Source organism: Zophobas morio, unplaced genomic scaffold, assembly GCF_036711695.1.
Source record: "Zophobas morio isolate AGI-343-1 ecotype UQ-CSIRO unplaced genomic scaffold, CSIRO_AGI_Zmor_V1 ptg000023l, whole genome shotgun sequence".
NCBI classification, from domain to species: domain Eukaryota; kingdom Metazoa; phylum Arthropoda; class Insecta; order Coleoptera; family Tenebrionidae; genus Zophobas; species Zophobas morio.
In genome coordinates, this window is record NW_026972128.1 from 4,859,621 (window position 1) to 4,879,576 (window position 19,956).

At 31.4% G+C, this 19,956-nt stretch overlaps 4 protein-coding genes and 1 long non-coding RNA gene across 9 annotated transcripts; all 5 read right to left on the reverse strand.

Moving 5' to 3' along the window:
• Positions 1–61: 61 nt before the first annotated feature.
• On the reverse strand, positions 62–1,550 carry LOC135134445 (uncharacterized). Of its 2 annotated transcripts, none has more exons than XR_010281310.1 (3): positions 1,294–1,550; positions 203–746; positions 62–153 (listed from the first exon to the last, which is right to left on the reverse strand). It is a non-coding gene; the product is annotated as an uncharacterized LOC135134445 (long non-coding RNA). The 2 variants fall into 2 exon arrangements; XR_010281309.1 differs by having other exon boundaries at positions 68–507; positions 568–746.
• A 1,133-nt stretch (positions 1,551–2,683) lies between these two features.
• LOC135134431 (uncharacterized) lies at positions 2,684–5,201 on the reverse strand. The gene is made up of 5 exons (XM_064063111.1): positions 5,112–5,201; positions 4,982–5,060; positions 3,995–4,098; positions 3,270–3,448; positions 2,684–3,211 (listed from the first exon to the last, which is right to left on the reverse strand). The coding sequence occupies exons 1-5, from the start codon at positions 5,122–5,124 to the stop codon at positions 2,921–2,923; spliced, it is 666 nt and encodes a 221-aa protein (XP_063919181.1). The 5' UTR covers positions 5,125–5,201; the 3' UTR covers positions 2,684–2,920.
• A 737-nt stretch (positions 5,202–5,938) lies between these two features.
• LOC135134113 (uncharacterized) lies at positions 5,939–8,449 on the reverse strand. The gene is made up of 5 exons (XM_064062720.1): positions 8,333–8,449; positions 8,180–8,275; positions 7,191–7,295; positions 6,597–6,778; positions 5,939–6,539 (listed from the first exon to the last, which is right to left on the reverse strand). Exons 1-5 carry the CDS (start codon positions 8,343–8,345, stop codon positions 6,093–6,095), a joined length of 843 nt encoding a protein of 280 aa, XP_063918790.1. The 5' UTR covers positions 8,346–8,449; the 3' UTR covers positions 5,939–6,092.
• A 3,525-nt stretch (positions 8,450–11,974) lies between these two features.
• LOC135134156 (phospholipid scramblase 1-like) lies at positions 11,975–14,188 on the reverse strand. Its single transcript, XM_064062777.1, has 6 exons — positions 14,078–14,188; positions 13,932–14,027; positions 13,176–13,280; positions 12,589–12,767; positions 12,220–12,531; positions 11,975–12,170 (listed from the first exon to the last, which is right to left on the reverse strand). Exons 1-6 carry the CDS (start codon positions 14,088–14,090, stop codon positions 12,129–12,131), a joined length of 747 nt encoding a protein of 248 aa, XP_063918847.1. The 5' UTR covers positions 14,091–14,188; the 3' UTR covers positions 11,975–12,128.
• Positions 14,189–14,375: 187 nt separating this feature from the next.
• Positions 14,376–19,956, reverse strand: LOC135134155 (phospholipid scramblase 1-like). Of its 4 annotated transcripts, none has more exons than XM_064062775.1 (7): positions 19,893–19,956; positions 16,530–16,660; positions 16,383–16,481; positions 15,663–15,767; positions 15,023–15,201; positions 14,651–14,962; positions 14,376–14,601 (listed from the first exon to the last, which is right to left on the reverse strand). In XM_064062775.1, exons 2-7 carry the CDS (start codon positions 16,540–16,542, stop codon positions 14,560–14,562), a joined length of 750 nt encoding a protein of 249 aa, XP_063918845.1. In that variant the 5' UTR covers positions 16,543–16,660; positions 19,893–19,956; the 3' UTR covers positions 14,376–14,559. The 4 variants fall into 4 exon arrangements, with proteins under 4 accessions (XP_063918845.1, XP_063918843.1, XP_063918844.1 ...); XM_064062773.1 differs by having other exon boundaries at positions 19,846–19,951; XM_064062774.1 differs by lacking the exon at positions 19,893–19,956 and adding an exon at positions 19,594–19,839.

Below are 19,956 nucleotides of genomic sequence, written 5' to 3' on the forward strand. Positions count from 1 at the left end.
TTTTTGACAAAAAAGTAGACGACCACTGAATTCTTTATTTATGTAAAATATAAAAATACAACTCAGTGTAGGTTCAAGAGTGAACGGAAACATAATCCTAGCAACACTGTGTCAGTTCACTCATTTGCGCCGGTTACGCTGATATACTTCTTCCTGTAAACAAATGGTGACATCTTCAATCGAAAAAGAAGAATATTTTTACAATCATGTACCAAGCGGCCAACAAAGTTACCTTCATTTCGGCCACTAAATCTCTCGGAAAAATAATTTTGTACAAATGTTGCTCACTCATCCAACCTGTCCACACCCTAGTAATTTTTCCAGCCTCTCGAGATTCATCAGTCGAATTAATAGTGAAGTCAACATCCTTTGGAAAAAGTTCAAAAGTACTTCTCTTCACATTGAAAACAGTTTGGCCATTCCAACGCTGTAAGCATACTGAAAAGATGCGCCGTCCAGTTCTACGGTACCTATGAGAGTACCGCAGGTGTGAAAGACTTCAATTCTCTAAGTTTGGGTAACATAATAATAAAGTTTGAGAAAATTTTGTCTCTTGGAGATACATACTAAGCCATAGCAACACTCTTGGTGCCGTTGGAAAAGGACTACAGGACTTCCAGAATTATCGAAGAGTTGCATGTCGTACTAAGCCCAGGCAACGTTCATGGGTGAAATCGAAAAAAGGTTTTGATTCAAGTTGTTTTTTACGTTGTATGTGTAGAAGGGTTCACCCGAACAAGAACAGTCTAAAATGTAAAGAATTATAACACGCTTGTTGCAAAACGAGAAAATAAATTTTTGTTGCATTTGATGTATGTACCTCATGATTCCATACTGGGTTTATTGTAATTAAAGACGTGGGCGGTGACATTTTTCAACATTGATTTATCTAAAGGATAAAATATTGGCCAAGTAGTATTTAAAAAATCGCATTTTACTTATCAAAGCAAATTGTGTGCGCAAAGAACATCTTTTTTTATACATTATAAATAGCCTGGCGAAATAATTGTACTACTCATAGAAGGCCCAAGGCTCCATAATGCGTCCCAAGTTATATAACATGTTTATAAGTGACATTTATAAAAGAAGTTTTTCAATCTTTCTCTTTTAACTAAATATATGACTTGAATAATTAAATTTCGAAATTGTCTATTGCTTAGCTAAACAACTCTTTTAGATCTAGGTGCCTACCTTAAGAAAAAAAGTAACTCAAAAAGTGTCTGCTCATTCAGCATATATTCAAAAAAGAAATACTTATTTAAAACAAGTAAGTAAGTGGGTGTAGATACTTACAGTTGAATGGTTCCTTTCTATACTTAGTTGGTCGACTTCACGAAGACTTTCGAATCCTGGTAGACAGATAATAGGGAACCTGGACGTAGCCACATTTGCAAAACCTAAATATAGGTCAATAAAAAAAATTGGTTCAGAATGTCATCTGATTGTGTTATATAAACGTATGAAGTCGAACTAAAACACTTGTTTAATAATAAAGGAACCAAACGGAACCAAACTGAACAAAAACTGTTCTAACTTAAAAAAATAATAATTCCACGTAACCCACGTAAAATGCTACTATTTAAAAATTGCAATAAAAAAACGAACAAAATTTAATTTCGGCGAATTCTGTCACCACTTTTACATACAGTAATTATGTTTTGTGCAATTTTGAAAATATTAAATATTTGTGCTTAATTAATGTAACAAATCTCTAGGAATTTAATTGTTACGCTCTTGTGTAATTCTTTAGACACACGAAATTTGAAAAAGTCCTTCATAAAAATGTTTACTGGCAGTGGAACAGGTTGCATATTTTTTTAACTGGTTTTTCGGAAAAAAATCCTTTCTGGAATATGCACAATTCAAACGCAATTCAGATTTACAAAAACTAAAAGTTGCAATAAACGAAAATGATCCAAAACGAGAATTTTGCAAAGAATATTAATTTTAAGTAAAAAAAAAGCAATAGTAAATCTACGAATGCTTTAATATTTAGAGCGTTCTGTCAACTGAAGTATTATTACGAAATAAACCCATACGCTGCTCTAGTACGACGCCTATGGGTTTTCTAGTATGTAAAATTAATGAATGCGTGGATATATTTTATTTATTTAATCAGGAACTACAAAACCGAATGTTTTGAAATCTTGGAGATGTTTTACATTTATCATAGGCATGGTAAATTTTTGATCAAAATATATTTGCTCATCCCCCCTTAAAAAATTGATCACGTCACCGTAAAATTTTTCCGAAAAAAATGCTATCTTAAATGTGCATTGTGTGAAGTATGATGACTCTATAATTGTGATTTTTGTAATAATTTTTAATGAAAATGTATCTGTATGCCCAAAAAATTGATTACGGCATCTCAAAATTTTATCGAATAAATTCTGTCGCAAATGTGCAAAATATGAACAGACTTTTAATCATTGCATTCATATTTTTAGGTTTGCTGAAACGGGTGACTCAAAAAAATTAATGAATTAGTCAATTTATTATTGATCAAATTAAGAACGAGCCACCGCATTTTCTGGAAAATGTGAGAATACGCTCGTCTTTATCACAATAAAATAATGATAAGGTAAGAATAACAACATTCAGAATATTTTGTTTAGTGGAGGTCTATGAATAATTTTAGTCATTTGTTTTGGGGCGATAAACTCATTCAAATCAAACAAATGTCTACGTGACATTCTTCCGATGTAATGTATTATGTTAAAAAACGTAATAGGAATAGGTATGCCGTCGTCCCGTTTCCGACAGTGAGGGAAGTACTGTCTAAACTCTTTAGACCAATTTTTTCTTAGCTAATTTGATTGCGGCGTCGGCGTTTAGTCTTATATAATATTTCCTGTAAACCATTGATTATGTCTTAAATCCAAAACGAAAAATATACTCAGAATCTTGTACCAAGCGGCCATTAAGCCACCTTCATTTCTGGTGCTAAATCTTTCGGAAATATAATTTTGTAAAGGCGTCGTCCACTCATCAAACCCGTCCGTATCCAAGTAATTTTTCCGATTTCTATAGACCCAGCAGCCAACTTAATACTGAAGTCAACATTCTTTGGAAAAAATTTAATCGCACTTCTTTTCACTTCGAAAACAGTTTGGCCGTTGGCGTCTCCAACGATGTAGGCAGAGTTCAAAAATCCAACTTCCCTCTGGACGGTGCCTATGAGCGTACCTTGCGAGTGAATGGCTTCGATTTTCTACAATTTAATATTTGAAAATGAAATTTCGGATAAATGTTGTTGACTGGATTCATACCAAGCCAGAGCAACATTCTCTGCATCGTTGGAAGAGGACTACTGGATTTCCAAAATTGTCGAAGAGTTGCATATCGTATGACATACAGCTGACGTTCACTGGTGAAATCGAAAAAAGCTTTTGGTCGTAATTGTTTTTTACGTTGTATGTGGAGGAGAATTCACATGAACAAGAACAACCTAAAATGCAAAAAATTATAAAACAAAATAAATATTTGACAAAAATCAAAGTTTCATACTGGATCTGTTTAACGACTTGTTCTTTAGGTATACCAACATTTATTGGTACAAAGGAAAAAATATTGGCCAAGCTGTATCTAAAAACAGTCAAATTGCACTCATAAAAGCAACTTTATGCATCAAAAACATCTTTTATTTTTTTGTAACTTTAGTTATTTTAGAGTTTACACGTATACGTTAGTTACAAATTTTACTTTAAATAGACTAGAAATGTCACAAGCAACTGTATTCCTCACAGATGGTCCAAGAATCCATAATCTGTCCATTTTTATGCAATATAGAAGTATTTATTACTCACACGTAGCATCCCTGATCAAAGTATTGTTTTTGCCTAAGGACTTTTCAAACCTTTACTTAAAAATATATGCCTTAAATATCTAAATTTTGAAACTCTTGCTTGGTTACATAATTTTTAAGATTTTAAAACAACTATAGGTTTTGGTTTGCATAATTATGATTTTGTTTAAAATGAATTTAGATACTTACAGTCCACTGGCTCCTTTTCTATACTTAGTTGACCAACTTCACGAAGACTTTCAAGTCCTGATAAACAGGTCACAGGAATGTGGAAGTAGCCAAATTTTGAAAACCTAAATGTACGTCATCAAAAAAATGTCCAAAATGTTATTTGTTCCTTTTATATATATACATATAATATGAAGTCGAACTAAAACACTTGTTTAATGATAAAGGGATCAAACTTTACAAACAAAATCTTCTAACTAAAAAAAATAATAATAAAATATGCAAGAAAATTTCATTTTGGCGAATCCTCTCACCCCTCCTACCTAATTATGGTTTGTGTAATTTCGAAAATATAGAACATATATTAGAAGATGGAAGCTACAAAATATAGGAAAAAATCCATGCGAAACAGATTAGAATAGATTTTATACTTCTAAATCCAACAAATCCCTTTAATTTTGTAAGAAACATTCGTATCAGTCAATACTTTGCAGAAAACTTTACACGTTCTTTTTTAAGAATTCTAAACATTCAAAATTAACAAAAATGTGAACAGTCTTAATAAAATAATTCACCAAATTTTGCCGTTCTTGCATGAAACTGAGTAAGTAGGTACGAAATCGTCAAAAAAATCCACTAGGTACCGGTAGAATAAACTACAAAGTTTTTATTGAGTTCAATGTTTTAATAATAAAAAAAAATAATAATTTTTGCTTAAAAATATGTCTATATTTAGAGGGTTATTTTATCTTAATATATGTATTTATAATTCTAAAACAAAAAAAGTTTGAATTAATAATAATTATAACAAGATATACTCTATGCCTATACGATTTAAAAGGCTAATTTGCATTTTTTATGGTTTGGATTAATGAGTTAAAAATGCATTTTAGAAATTTCCAAAAATCTCACAAAAAATGTGTTGCTCTACACTCTACATTTTAATTTTGTATAAAAAATCCTACAAGCTATTCAAACAAAAGTAGCTTAATTTTTTAAATTACCTACTTACGTGGCTGATTCAAAACCGGTTGTACGGTTTCATACGCAGGCGGAGCATCTCCAATAAATCCAGATCGACTAAATCCTAAAACTGAAAATATAAACTTGCGCAGCTTAAAAACTTTTTCTTTTTTACCATCTGTTGACATTTTGTTCTTTAATTGAGCTCGTTAAACAATAAATGTTTGGTACGGATTTTTCGGTAAATGTGATTACTGATTAGTGATTATCATCCACATCTGTTGTTATAAGCTTTCAGGATATCTGACACATATTTAAAAACATTTGAGTCATAAAAGATAAGAGTGGTAAAAATATGTACCTATTCTACGCATACAAGTAAAATGTGTTTTTTTGCGCTCATGACCTTTTTCATGAGTTTCGCGCACTTACCAGAGTGCGGAAGGTTAAATTTCCCGCACGCGTGCTTTTAATTTCTATTGCCATGGTAACCTTAAAGTAGCTTGGAAGCGTTGTGACTCAGAATTAATCTTTTATTTTACAAATGTATTCTTTGCAAAAAATATTGTTCACAATACGAAGCGTACTTCCCGCATTCACGTAAATGCGGCACTCCCTATAATCAAGCGTTCATGCGGGAAGCATACTTTCCCGAACTAGTGTAAATTCCTATGTATTTTGCTATTGACTGTAAAATACTCGTACGTGATATTTATTTTATATTTGTTATATTTCTTCTTGCCGAAGATTATGCATTTATCATGGACTATTTAAAAAAGTCTGTTACGCAGTATGATAGAACTCAGTTGGTGGTTCAACGCTTGCATTTTTTAAAGGAACAATGTTCAAGATATTTTTGTTTTTGTTGAAAAAAATTGTCATTCATAGCTCCATAATTTTTGGAATTTTGCACAAACTTTATTTTTATTTTATTTTGACAGAAAATACAAAATATTAAACAAGATTCAAATGTTTCTACACATGGTGAACAATTTGTAAAAATTATTTGATTTAAGATACCTTTATTAAAAATACATGTATGTACTATACAGAATATATTATTTAATTTTTGAGTTATTTATCTATATATAAAATTCAGTGAATATAAAAAAATACATTCAAAGAAGCACGGTAACACATTAATATCACACATCCTTTAGTCCTGGGAACTCTGTCTTAGTGACGTCGGTATCGGCGTCGTCGGTGCTCCCTCTCCTGATACTGCTGGTATATTTCTTCCTATAAACAAATAATTACATCTCCAATTTAAAACGACAAACATACCCACAATCATGTACCAAGCGGCCAACAAAGCCACCTTCATTTCCGCTGCTAAATCCCGTGGAAAAATAATTTTGTACAGATGGTGAGCACTCCACCGACCAGTCCACACCCTAATAATTTTTCCAACTTCTACAGATTCAGCAGCCGATTTAATTCTGAATTCAATGCCATTTGGAGAAAATTCGGCCGTCGTGATTCTTTTCACCTTGAAAACAGTTTGGTCATTGGCATCTCCAACGATGTAAACACTGCTAAAAATTCCGCCTCCCAGCTCTACGGTACCTATTAGCGTACCAAGCGTATGGATGACTTCAAATCTCTAAGTTTTCAGTTTAGAAAATTAAATTTGGGAAAATTGTTCCTGTTGGATACGTACTAAGCCAGAACAACACTCTCTGCATCTTTGGAAGAGGACTACTGGGTTTCCAAAACTATCGAAGAGTTGTATGTCGTAAGACGTACAAGTTCTGTTCACTGGTGAGATCGAAAAAAGGATTTGGTCGAAGTTGTTTATTACGCTGTATGTGAAGAAGGGTTCATCCGAACAACAACAAAAAACTAAAATATAAAGAAGAAAGATAAATAATATGCTTTTTTGGCAGAACGGAAAAATGAGTTTTTGTTGCATTTCAAGCAAGGCTCCATAGTAGGTTTACTTGTATTTAAACATCTCAGCAATGACATTTTTACTAACATTTGTTCACATATCTAAAGCGTAAAAAATATACTATGAAAGCAACTTTTATGTTAAAAAGAACATTTATTTTAATGAACTGTGGTTTCAAATTTCGCCTGATCACACCGGCTATGAGATTAATAATAGTTTACTTTCCTGCCTTAAGAAAAAAGTACGTTAATTTTTTTTATATACTTACATATATATCAAATAATAAAAGGCACGATATTGTTAAAATAATTAAGGCTTGGTTGATATAATAACGTTTTTCTTTAAAATGGACCTGATACTTACAATCGGTTGGTTCATTTTCGATAGTGAGTTGGTCGAGTTCACGAAGATTTTCGAGTCCTGGTGGACAGGCAACGACAAAAGAGGGAGTCGCCAGATTTGTAAAATCTAAATATGCGTAAACAAAAATAAAAATGTTATCTACTTCTATAACAATAAAGTGGCCAATAATTCTACTTTATGCAATTTCGAAAATATTGAAAGTATTAATTAAGAAGCATGTTAAAATAACAAAACAGATGGACGCTACAAAATATCGAAAACTGTTAGGAATTTAATTTCGTGAGAAACAACTTTAGATCAACATTTTAAAACTTATCATAAAATTTTACATCAACTTTGAGAAATATATTTTCGGAATTCCAAACATTCAAAATGAAGAAAATACGCACAAAAATCTTAATAAAATTATTCACCAAATTTTTACACTCTTGTGTAATTTCATACATGAAATGAAAACAATTTAATAACTACGAAAAATGTTCAACAAAAAGGAATGAAAAAAAATGAAAGAAAGGAGATATCAACATCAAAAAAATTGTTTAATCCAAAATTTAATTAACAATTTTGAGATGCAAGGCGTATATAAGAAAATTTCCCATGAAAAAAGAAACTAAATAATAAATACTTAAATGCAATTGTATACCTAAAAATAAGTATATAAAAATTTTTAAAGCGATATCTTATCTTAATTTATGTATTTAAGAACCTAACGAACAAAGGAATTAGGATTAATACTTTTAGGATTAACAATTTAATAAGATAAGCTATGTCCATAGGATTTAGACGATTTTCTTATTTCTATTTTTATATAGTGTGGAGCTGATAAGTTAAAAATGCATTTTTGATATTTCGACAAAATTTTCGAAAAAGCAAATTTCGGACAAAAAAACTGTTGATCTACATTTTAAATTTGAACAAAAAAATTTTCGAGGTATCAAAAAAAATGAAAGTAGAAAATCTAAAGAATTTTAATGAGGAAATCGACTGACCTGGTGCACTTCCATAAGGCATTGGTTGATTTAAAACTGCTTGTAAAGATTCATAAGGAGGAGGAGGATCTTCATATACTCCAGAATGACTAACCTCTAAAAAATAAAGTAGGTATAATAAAAATGCACACACTAAAAACTATTTTGTTTTACTAGTAATTGACATTTTATTTATTTATTTTATTATCTTCAATTGAGCTCATTAAACAAGAAGTGTTTGGTTCGAATTTTTAGACAATTGTGATGATCGATATTATCCACATCTGACATTCAAACTATTTGATACGTATCTAAAAGAGAAATGAGTCATAAAAGATAAGGGTTATAAAATATATAATATCCTGCTGTATGTATATCATTTTATAGAAAATAAACATGACAGTGGAGTTGTTACGAAGCGGTCCAACGTTTTTTTTTAGTGAGGTATAACAGATTTCGGTATTGACTCACTGGGTGGGATGTTTGTCGCAATTCTATAACGGGACGAGGGGCGGGACGGAAACGGGGAAACGGAAACGGCATTTTCAGCTTGCAAAACATTAGAAATCGTACTATGTATATTTTTTATTTTATTTGTTGGGCCTGAGATATAGTAACAATCAAAGTTAGCAACTTTTACGACACAAGCTTTTTTTATGTGGATTGTTTCTAACAAAAAAAATCGATTTCTGGAGTTTGGTAAACTGAAAACATTGTTGAAAACTGTGTTCTGAAATTTTCTTTAATAATTGAGATATTGAATTTATGTTATATATGTTATCCAAAAATTTCACTAAAATTGAAAGAAAAGTATGATCACAAATTGTTTTTAACAAAATTGCCCTTACGTTATATGTATAAAGTTATGGACAACATATATTTAAAATTTCAAAACCATAAGTCTGTTAATAATGGAGATATTTACGAAAACGTAGCGACTGGCCTTAAGTATACAAAGGTTTGCAACAAAAATCTAACCCACTGACTCACCACCAAAATTTTTTATATCTCAATATTACCCTACTTACAGCAAATACTTTGGAGTGCTAGATAATCACTGCTGTAGTGACGATACCAAACAAGGTGGAAACTGCAGCCTACAGTTTTTCATATGGGGTCTAACCATTCAGATTAGAAATTCTTTAGAGGTATTTATTTTTTGTATAAATATTTATTTTTGTTTTATAATACATATGTAAATTTATAAATCGGATATTAATTTTATATTCGTTGGATTTTTACTTCCCGAGCGTAAGCAAAGGAAGTATTGTAATCGAGTCCGTCGGCCGACTCTCTACTTTTACGTTTTCTCGAGCTTTCATGACCCCTAGAAGACGAAGAAATAGGTCTCCCATTTCCGTCTGTCTGTCCGTCTGTCCGTCTGTCCGTCTGTCCGTCCGTCTGTCCGTCTGCCGTCCCGGATTTTTATTAGACAGATAATCTCCGAAAGTACTCGACCGATTGTTGTGAAATTTTGTACTTATATTAAGAATATCATGTAGATGGTAAAACGCTAACCAAAACTTGTCTAATCATCCCCACCACTAATGCGATGACGTCACTTCAAAATTGTACATAGTAAATGGGTTTTCAATTGTATAAAATAACATAGTCCTACACATGTAGTTAACAACTCTGAATCGACTTTACACCCGAAACGTCCAGATTTTTGGAAAAAAAATCAAAATTATAAAACAACATTTTGAAATTTAATTTTTAATCTGCTAACCAGAATGCTTTGAAATGTTGCAGATGTTTTAAAGCTATAAAGAGCATCATAAATCTTTAGTCAAAAAATATTTGCTTATCCCCTCCAAAAACTTGATGACGTCAGCTCAAAAGTTTGTGGAATAAATCATATCTAAAATGTACAAAATATGATGAGTCTGTACTTGTGATCTATCACTCCATTCATATTTTTTGGATTTGCATATACAGGGTGACTCAAAAAAATTAATGAATGCGTAAATTTATTTTACTGATTTACTCAGAAACTACAAAACCGAATGCTTTGAAATCTTGCAGATGTTTTAAGGTTATAAAGAGCATAATAAATGTTTAGTCAAAATATATTTGCTTATCCCCTCCAAAAACTTGATGACGTCAGCTCGAAAATTTGCCGAATAAATCATATCTAAAATGTACAAAATATGATCAGTCTGTACTTGTGATCTATCACTCCATTCATATTTTTTGGATTTGCATATACAGGGTGATTCAAGAAAATAAATGAAAGCGTAAATTTATTTTACTGATTTACTCAGGAACTACAAAACCGAATGCTTCGAAATCTTGAAGATATTTTAAAATTATCATAAGCATGGTAAATTTTTGATCAAAACGTATTTGGTCGTCCCCCCTAAAAAATTTATGACGTCACCACAAAATTTTGCTGAATAAATCCTATCTAAAATGTACAAAATATGGTGAGTCTCTTCTTGTGATTTATCATTCCATTCAAATTTTTTCGATTTGCATATACAGGGTGACTCAAAAAAATTAATGAATGCGTACATTTATTTTATTGATTTAATCAGGAACTACAAAACCGAATGCTTTGAAATCTTGCAGATGTTTTAAGGTTATAAAGAGCATAATAAATTTTTAGTCAAAATATATTTGGTTATCTTCTACAAAAAACTGATGACGTCAGTTCAAAAGTTTGCCGAATAAATCGTATCTAAAATGTACAAAATATGATGAGTCTGTACTTGTGATTTATCATTCCGTTCATATTTTTGGATTTGCATATGCAGGGTGACTCAAAAAAATTAATGAAGGCGTGAATTTATTTTATCGATTTAATCAGGAATTACAAAACCGAATGCTTTGAAATCTTGGGAATATTTTAAAGTTATTATAAGCATGGTAAACTTTTGTTCAAAATGTATTTGTTCATCCCTCCTAAAAAAATTGATGACGTCACCCTTAAATTTTGCTGAATAAATCCTATCTAAAATGCAAAAAATATGATGAGTTTGTACTTGTGATTTATCATTCCATTCATATTTTTTAGGTTTTCTTAAGAGGTGGTTCAAAAAAATTAATGAAGTCAATTTATTTTATTGATTAAATTAAAGGCAACACTTATTATTAGTATTACACCCCAAGCAACCCAATTTGGTAGACACAAAATTTGTTAAAGGATAAACTCGGTTGAAACAAGGGTAGCACGCTTATTTACATCGACTTTAACATTACAGACCTGCATTTGTTTTATGCGCTCACTTGGTTCCGCGAATGTGAAATAGACATGTTTATAATCAACCAATTGTGAATTTCACCGTCAAGAATTAAAATAAAACCCAATGTTTTATATAATAAGCGGAAGTCGAAGCAATAAAACCGATGGTCGTTTTGTTTACAGTTTCTCTGTTTGACTCTCACGTATGCTGTTACGTTTGTCATCTTAAATTAAGAATGTTTATACATAAACGATTTTCATTTGCCGTATACGTGAGTAAATTGTTTCGTTATTTTATTGATTATAAAAAATCAATATTCAAAACGACCCAATTCATTTTCCCGAAAATTTGGGAATACAATAATTTAATTCTTAGTATTACACTACATCTATCCCAACTGATATACGTGTCCTTGCAAAAATGTTGATGACGTCATCGCAATTTTTTTTAAATTCCCACTACAAAAATGTAATGAGAAAAAAACACAATAGCCATGCAGTCGTCAAGTTTCCGACAGCGAGGGAAGTACTGTCTAAACTCTTTAGACCAATTTTTATTCATAATGTTCCGCACTTGGTGGACAACATTAGACATTTATAACTAGTAGAGGCTGTTAAAAAAATGTTTAAAATATTTAAAATATCTTTATTTTTTACAAATATATAAATATATATAATTTTTTAAATTTCCTGAGTAAAAGAGATCTTAACAGTATATGTAAAAAGTAGGCTCAAGAAAGAGCGGTAACACATAATCACTCGTCGTTTGGTCCCAGGAACTCACTTTCAAGTACTACGATTGCGATGACTATCTTGATAATCCTCCTCCTATAAACAAAGGATTATGTCTTCAGTCCAAAACGAAAAATATACTCACCATCATGTACCAAGCGGCTAACAAAGCCATCTTCATTTCCACCAATAAATCTTTTGGAAAAACAATTTTGTACAGGTGTCTCGCGCTCATCCATCCGCTCCATAACCAAGTAATTTTTCCAACTTCTTGCGATCCATCAGCCGACATAATACTGAAGTCAACATCCTTTGGAAAAAATTGAAAACGACTTCTCTTCACTTTGAAAACAGTTTGGCCATTGCCGTCTTCAACGATGTAAGCAGATTTCAAAAATCCAGCTTCTAGCTGAACGGTGCCTAGCAGCGCGCCATGCATGTGAGTGACCTCAATTCTCTAAGTTTTCGTTACAGAAAATTAAATTTGGAAAAACTGTTTTTGTTGGATACATACCAAGCCAGAACAACACTCTCTGCATCTTTGGAAGAGGACTACTGGATTTCCAAAACTATCGAAGAGTTGCATGTCGTATGACGTACAGGTTGAGTTCACTGGTGAAATCGTGAAAAGGTTTTGGTCGAAGGTGTTTTTGACGTTGTATGAGTAAAAGGATTCACACGAACACGAACAATCTAAAATAAAAGAATTATAGAATGCTTTTACAAAACGGAAAACAAGATTTGTTGCATCTGAAGTACCCTCATGGCTTCATAGTAGTCTATTTGCAACGACCTGAACAGTGACATTTTTACTAACACTTTTTAGCTACAAATAAAGAGATTTATAGCAGCTTTATTCATAGGTTTGTTGTTGCCCAACCACTTAAAAATTTTTAACTCTTCGCATAGCTATAATATATGGTTTGAATAATTAAAATATTGAAATTGTCTTTTAAATACTATTTAGTTAAACAACACTTTTAGACGTATGTACATGTCTTAAGAATAAAGGGAGCTCAAACATTATTCTACCGATCACATACCTACCATAAAAGTGCACAATATTTCTAAAAACAACTAGGTTTGGACTTGCATACTTACATTCGATTGGTTCCATTTCTATATTTAGTTGGTCGAGTTCACGAAGGCTTTCGAGTCCTGACAGACAGGCAAGAGGGAACGCGGTCGTAGCCACATTTGTAAAATCTAAATATGCGTCATCCAAAAAAAAAAAAAAAAATCAGAAAGTGATCTGTTTCTATCATATATATCAAGGTAGAACCAAACACTTGTGGAACTATAGATAACCAAATTTTACAAAGAAAATACTGTAACTAAAATGTCAATTTTCACATAACTCACCACTCGTACATTTAATAATTCTACTTTTTGTTATTCAGAAAACAAAAAAAAGGAGGATTCAAAACATCCAGATCTAGAAAGACATTTTGAAAGTTCCAAACATTTTTTTTTTAATTTGTAGAATTCAAATTTAGTGCAGATCTATGTATATGTACCAACTAAATGTTGAAGAGACAGGAAAGAAGATAGATACCGACATCAAAATATTTTAAAAGATAAACAGTTGTAAACTTAAATATTAGTCAATATTTCTAGAGCGTCATCTAATCTTAATCTATGTAAGTACTTATGATCATAAAGTACACAAACGTTAGTAGTGAATAATACAATTTAGGAAGAACACTTTGTAACCATAAGATTTAAAAGACTAATTGTTTTTATGCATTTTAAATCTGCTGATCTAATAATATGTTTTAATTTTTAACAAAAAAATATTAAAACAAAATATAATCTGATACAAAATTTAAACATTTTTAAATTCAAAAATCAACTTACCTGGTGTAGCTCCATAAGACACTGGTTGTTTTAAAACCGGTTGTAGGGTTTCATAAGGAGGAGGAGGGTCTTCATATACTCCAGATCGACTAAATTCTAAAAACGAATATATAGAAATCCGCACCTTGGAAACAAATTATTTTTACCATTAGTTGACATTTTATTCTTTCAACTCGTTAAACAAGAAAGTTGCTTTCAAATTTTTCGACAGCTGTATCATCTACAACTGATACGTTACTTACTTCAAAATATGAATCATAAAAGATAAGAATGATAAAATGTGTAGAATCCTGTTTTATCTGTATGAACAAAATCTCATCTTACAGTTAATAAACATGACGATATACTTAATTTTTGTTATAAATTTTATTTTTGTTAGATTTTTAATTAAAACGCCCCAACATCTTTGTTGTGGTAGGCACTTACCGTGGACTATAAAAAAACTTTGTTTTAAGATATCGTAAGTATTTATTAAAAATATATACACAATATTTTTTTAAATGTTTAAATGAGTATTTTAATTACATCAAAATATATATTCGTCACAGTAAATTTAAAAGCAAAGCTACGTTTACGGAAGCACGGAAACACATTTATCACATTATCAGTTTGCTCCAGGAACTTGGGTTCAGCTATCATGATTGCGACGGCTAGCCTGATATGATGCTTCCTGTAAATCAATGATTATGTCTTCAATCCCAACCGAAAAAATTACTCACAATCATATACCAAGCGCCCAATAAAGCGACCTTCATTTCCGCCACTAAATCCCTTGGAAAAGTAATGTTGTACAAGTGTTGCGCACTCATCCAACCAGTCCACACCCTAGTAATTTTTCCAACTTCTACAGACCCACCAGCCGACTTGATACCGAAGTCAACATTACCTGAAAAAAATTCAAATGATGTTCTCTTCACTTTGAAAATAGCTTGGTTATGGGCGTCTCCAACAACGAAAGCGGTGTTGAAAAATCCGGCTTCCCTCTGGACGCAACCTATGATCGTACCAAGCGTGTGAATGATTTCAATTCTCTAAAATAAAATATTAGAACATGAAATTTATGAAAAATATTATGGTTATTGGATACATACTAAGCTAGAGCAACATTCTAGGCATCGTTGGAAGAGGACTATTGGGTTTCCAAAACTGTCGAAAAGTTGCATATCGTATGACGCACAGCCGACGTTCACTGGTGAAATCGAAAAAAGCTGTTGATTCAAGTTGTTTTTCACGTTGTATGTGTAGAAGGGTTCACACGAACAAGAACAAACTAAAATGCAAAAAATTGTTAATATACGGAAAAAGACGCCTTGTTAGGTTTAACGCTATAATGGATTTATTTGTATAGAGACAGAATGCAATTTTTAAAAATTGAGATTATTCTCTTCAAGTCTGAAGTTGAATTGCGGAAAATTTTTGTACGCTTACTTTGGTTTGAAATTTCTCCAAGACCATTTAGGTAGTTTATTTAACAGCTGCATGCACATTTTTGTTTTTGTCCAATGACTTGAAGTTTTTCAAGACTATTAGCTGTATGTGATTTACATAATTAAATTTTGAAACTGTGTATTGCCTAGTTAAAAAAGTAATTTAAATTTGGGCACCTGTCTTAAGAAAATAAAACCTCTAAAATTATTCCATACATCATAGATTAAAGAACGATACTTTTAAAACAATTAGGGTTGGGTCCACGTTATAATGATTTTGCTCAAAGTTGATCTAGATACTTACAGTCGACTGGCTCCTTTTCTATAGTTAGTTGGTCGACTCCACGAAGGCTTTCAAGTCCTGGTAGGCAGGTAACAGGGAACGTGGGACTAGCTGTATTTGTAACGCCTAAACGTAGGTCAACAAAAAAAATGGTTCAGAATATTATTTGATTTTATTATAGGTATGAAATAGAATTAAAACACTTGCTTATCCATATAACCCATAAGGGACCAAAGTTTACAAAAAAATCTTCAAAAAAAAAAGAATTTCCACCTAACCCACGTACCCAATAAGATGTTATTCTTCCAAACTTCGTTTAATTTTTACGTTCTTGTGTTACTTACCACATGAAATTAAAAGTTTGATTTTTTTCAATTACTACTTTACTGCATGTGTAATTGGTTGAAGAGCTTGTTTGAGTTACGGGCTTTTTGGAGGGTTGTGAAAATGTAAAGAAAATAAAAAAATGTTTTAATCAAAAATTTAGGAAACAATGTTCAAATGCAAGATGTATCTCAAAAAATTTTCAAAAAAAATAAATAGAAATAATTAAAAATTAAAAAACTAAACCTAAAAATATGTTAGAGTCTTATATCTATGTATTCAAATTCTAAAAGACAAAAATAATATTAACAACACTAAATATTTCATAAAAACAGTACCTATAAGATTTAAAATTTTTTTATAGCTTAGAGTTTAATTTAAAATTTAAAGATTTTTTTAATAAAGAAATCTACTTACTTGATGTGCCTCTATGAGGCGATGGCTGGTTCAAAACCGGTTGTAGAGATTCATAAGGAGGAGGAGGAGTATCTCGATATAGTCCAGAGCGACTAAATTCTAAAAATGAAAATAAAAAATTCTGCACATTAAGAACTGCGTTTTTACCATTAGTCGACATCTTATTCTTCAGTCTAACTCGTTACGCAAAAAATGTTGGGTCCCGATTTTTTGATAGATGTAATCATCCGTATCATCCACATATGTTGTTACTGGATTTCAAACTGTGTGGCGGGCATCTAAAGACAAATGAGTAATGAATGTTAAAATATGTACCATTCGATTTTATTTATACGAATATCGTTTTACAATTGATACACATGAAAATACAGGTATTAACTTTGATTTCTGTACGTACTAAAATCACGTTGTACTAAGTGTATACTCCTGTCTGTTATAATATTTTTATACGGGGGATGTCCCAACGCGTATTGTGGACTAACGAAAAAAAATCCTACCACCAATTAATAAAACTCGTTGAAGTCACAATTATGTTCCATTTAATAATTAAAGTACTTACATAAAAAAAGTTGTCTTGTGCTAAATGGAACACCGTTTATATTTTTACATTTAGATATATTTTTTTTATCAAAAATCAACTTTTTGGTTGAAAAGAAATTTACATTTGGCCAAACTTTTTTAAAATTGTGTGTTACCATATATATTTTCTATATAAATTGCTGTAATATTGATCCTTAAAAATGTATGACTGTTGGTCATTTTTTTTTGTAACTACACTTTTTAGTTAATTTTTTTGAACACAAATATCACTTTTATTTATACTACTGATCATTGATTAAATACATATGCTTTGTGGACCCGAACCGCAAGATTATTACTGTCCATTGTTGGCATAATGTAGCTGTGAACTGAGTTAAGTCATACAATAGCTAGTTTGACTTATAAGGGTGGTTTGCCTTAAGCCGCTTAAGTCATAAAAGTTTTAACAGGTGTATGTCAAATGAGGTTACTTTACACTTGTTTCTGTAGCAGTAGGACTTTTCCAGCCAAAATGATCATACTGTCGGAAATCAGGTTACTCGCTTATTATAAGAAAGAACAAATGACGTCCTAGAATAATCAATGAATAAATAAAATAAATACAAACATATACAAAAGGGCGAACAAATAGAATTTTATTTTAAAATTTAAAACTTTAACAATAATAAACATAATTAAAAAGTATATATAGAGTTGCGGCCCCCGAAAAGTGCGCGATTTTTCGTTTTTTAATTTTTAAATTAATGTAAATCTGGCTATTACCAGTGGCGTGGCATTTTTGAATAAACAAAATGTCAAATTTGACAAATTTTGTTATTCGAGCGCCCATGATTTGAAGATACATTTACAATAGAGAAAATTATCGTGCACTTTTGGGGGGCCGCAACTGTACTATGCCTAATCAACCACTTTCGAACCCGACCCCTTTCAAATTTGCTGAAATTTTTATATTTTTTCTTTACCCCACTAAAGACGTTTCTGAGAATGTTTTCAAATTTTTTTTACCCAACCAAAAATAAGTTATGAATTGTTCAAAAAAATGGCTCTTTTTTCAAAAAACCGTAATTTGTTAAAAAATTGTTTATCGGGACGTTTTCTTTTTCAAAATTTTTGTGTTTAAATGTACTTTCCAGAAAAAAATTTGAAAATTTTTGATGTGAGGTTCTATAAGATTTTTAAATTTTTTGAGAAAAAGCGTCAATTTCTCGAAGTTCGACATTTTTGATTTTTGATTTTTTAAATGCTTCTTGAACAATTTATTTCGTTTTTTATTGGCGCTTAAATAATTTACATAATATTCTATATTGATCTGAATTTGAAAATTTACATGAACACACCCATCTCTGTCTGGAATTACACTGTACAATTGCTGAGTTCCAGTAACTGATTTTGTTTTTGAAAATCGCTCACTTAAATCATTTACAGCTTTATTGTAATTCTCTTCTGGTGAAAACCTAAATAAATCAAATATGAAATATTGGAAAATTATAGATTTGAAATCATTTTACTTTATAAATAGAGTTTTTAAAATAAAAAAGGTCAAAATCGAGTTAAAAATTTTTCTCTTTAATTGAAAAAAAAAACGCAAATTCGGTCCATTTCCGTTTATACGGGGCTATGTCTAGAAAAAAATCAAAGTTTTTTTTAGGAAAAAAATAAAAAATCAAAAATGTCGGACTTCGAGAAACAGACGGTTTTTTTCAAAAAATTGAAAAATTTCATAGAACCTATTAGAATGCATTAAAGTTCTTGCCCATACGTCGTGCATATCACATGTTTGATCAGTTACATACTTTGCCCTACATGCATATTTCTCTATTTTTCAGTTTAACTAGTATGCAATCAATTATTTTGGTACAAGATTTTCGATCTAGTAGTGAGATATATGGCATTCAATATTATCAAATAGTAGAAGATGGTGACAGTAGTAGTAATAGTAATAGTAGTAATAATAGTAAGTTACGCTTAATAATATTATTCATCCCTTACACTGTGAGCTTGTCATCATAAATCTCCGACGGATAAGTTTATGGTGAAGCAGAAATTTAGGTTGTAAATCATTATCTGCTGGTTGAATTCTTCAGGACGTATGTTTAAAAATCAATATCTCAATTTATTTATGTAAATCATAGAACGGTATTTGTACCTTTATATTCAGCTTACAAAACTTTGTAAAACCTTGGAGACACATTGTCGACTTTTTCGTCTGAAATGAGATACGGTAAAAATAGCTTCGTTGACAAAAAGACGGCTTCTGTTCTAAGCTAATGGTAAACTTTTTGGTAAAAACTTTCCCTAGTTTTTATAGAGAACGTTGTGGATAGGTTATATTTAAATTTTCATAACAATAAGTTAATGGAGATACCACTTTCTGAAATTGCATTGAAAACCCCATAAGAGCTAAAGGCGAGGGCTCGCCTTAAACAGATGTGAATCGCTACAAGTTGCGCCACAAAATCATTCCCGAAAGTGTTTCATACAAATCTCTCCAACAAAAATACGGCATTCAAATGTCAAAATAACATCGGCCGGGAGCAAAATGACAGTGATTACGCAGTATTGTTCCAAACTGCAAATAAAAAACCCAACACCACAACCGCTCGATAAATTCTGACACGGATGACTCAGCCAAATGTGCGATAAACTTAAAGAAGTGACCCGAGTGACTTACTGCTATGCACACAAATTGGTAATCCCAACAGGTGTGTAACCTTGGCCCGCAACAATTTCAAGGAGGGGAAATACCACAAGGAATTTCCGAAATTTGCTGAAGCCGTAATTCAAAAACGAAAGAATTAGCAAAACAAAAAAACACTACCACAGACAATTAATTAATTTAACAAAAAATCAAAGTCCAGAAGCACTTAAGTTCGGCATGGAAAAGACAATCATAACACACGTAAAGGAATGGGGATGTACGCACCAGTGATACACGTGATACACATCAACATAACAAAAAAGGACGCTCACGTTCAATGTTTTATCTCGTTCTTGCTTTAGCCACCTCGTAGTTGCGTCGACAACTAACGCCGGC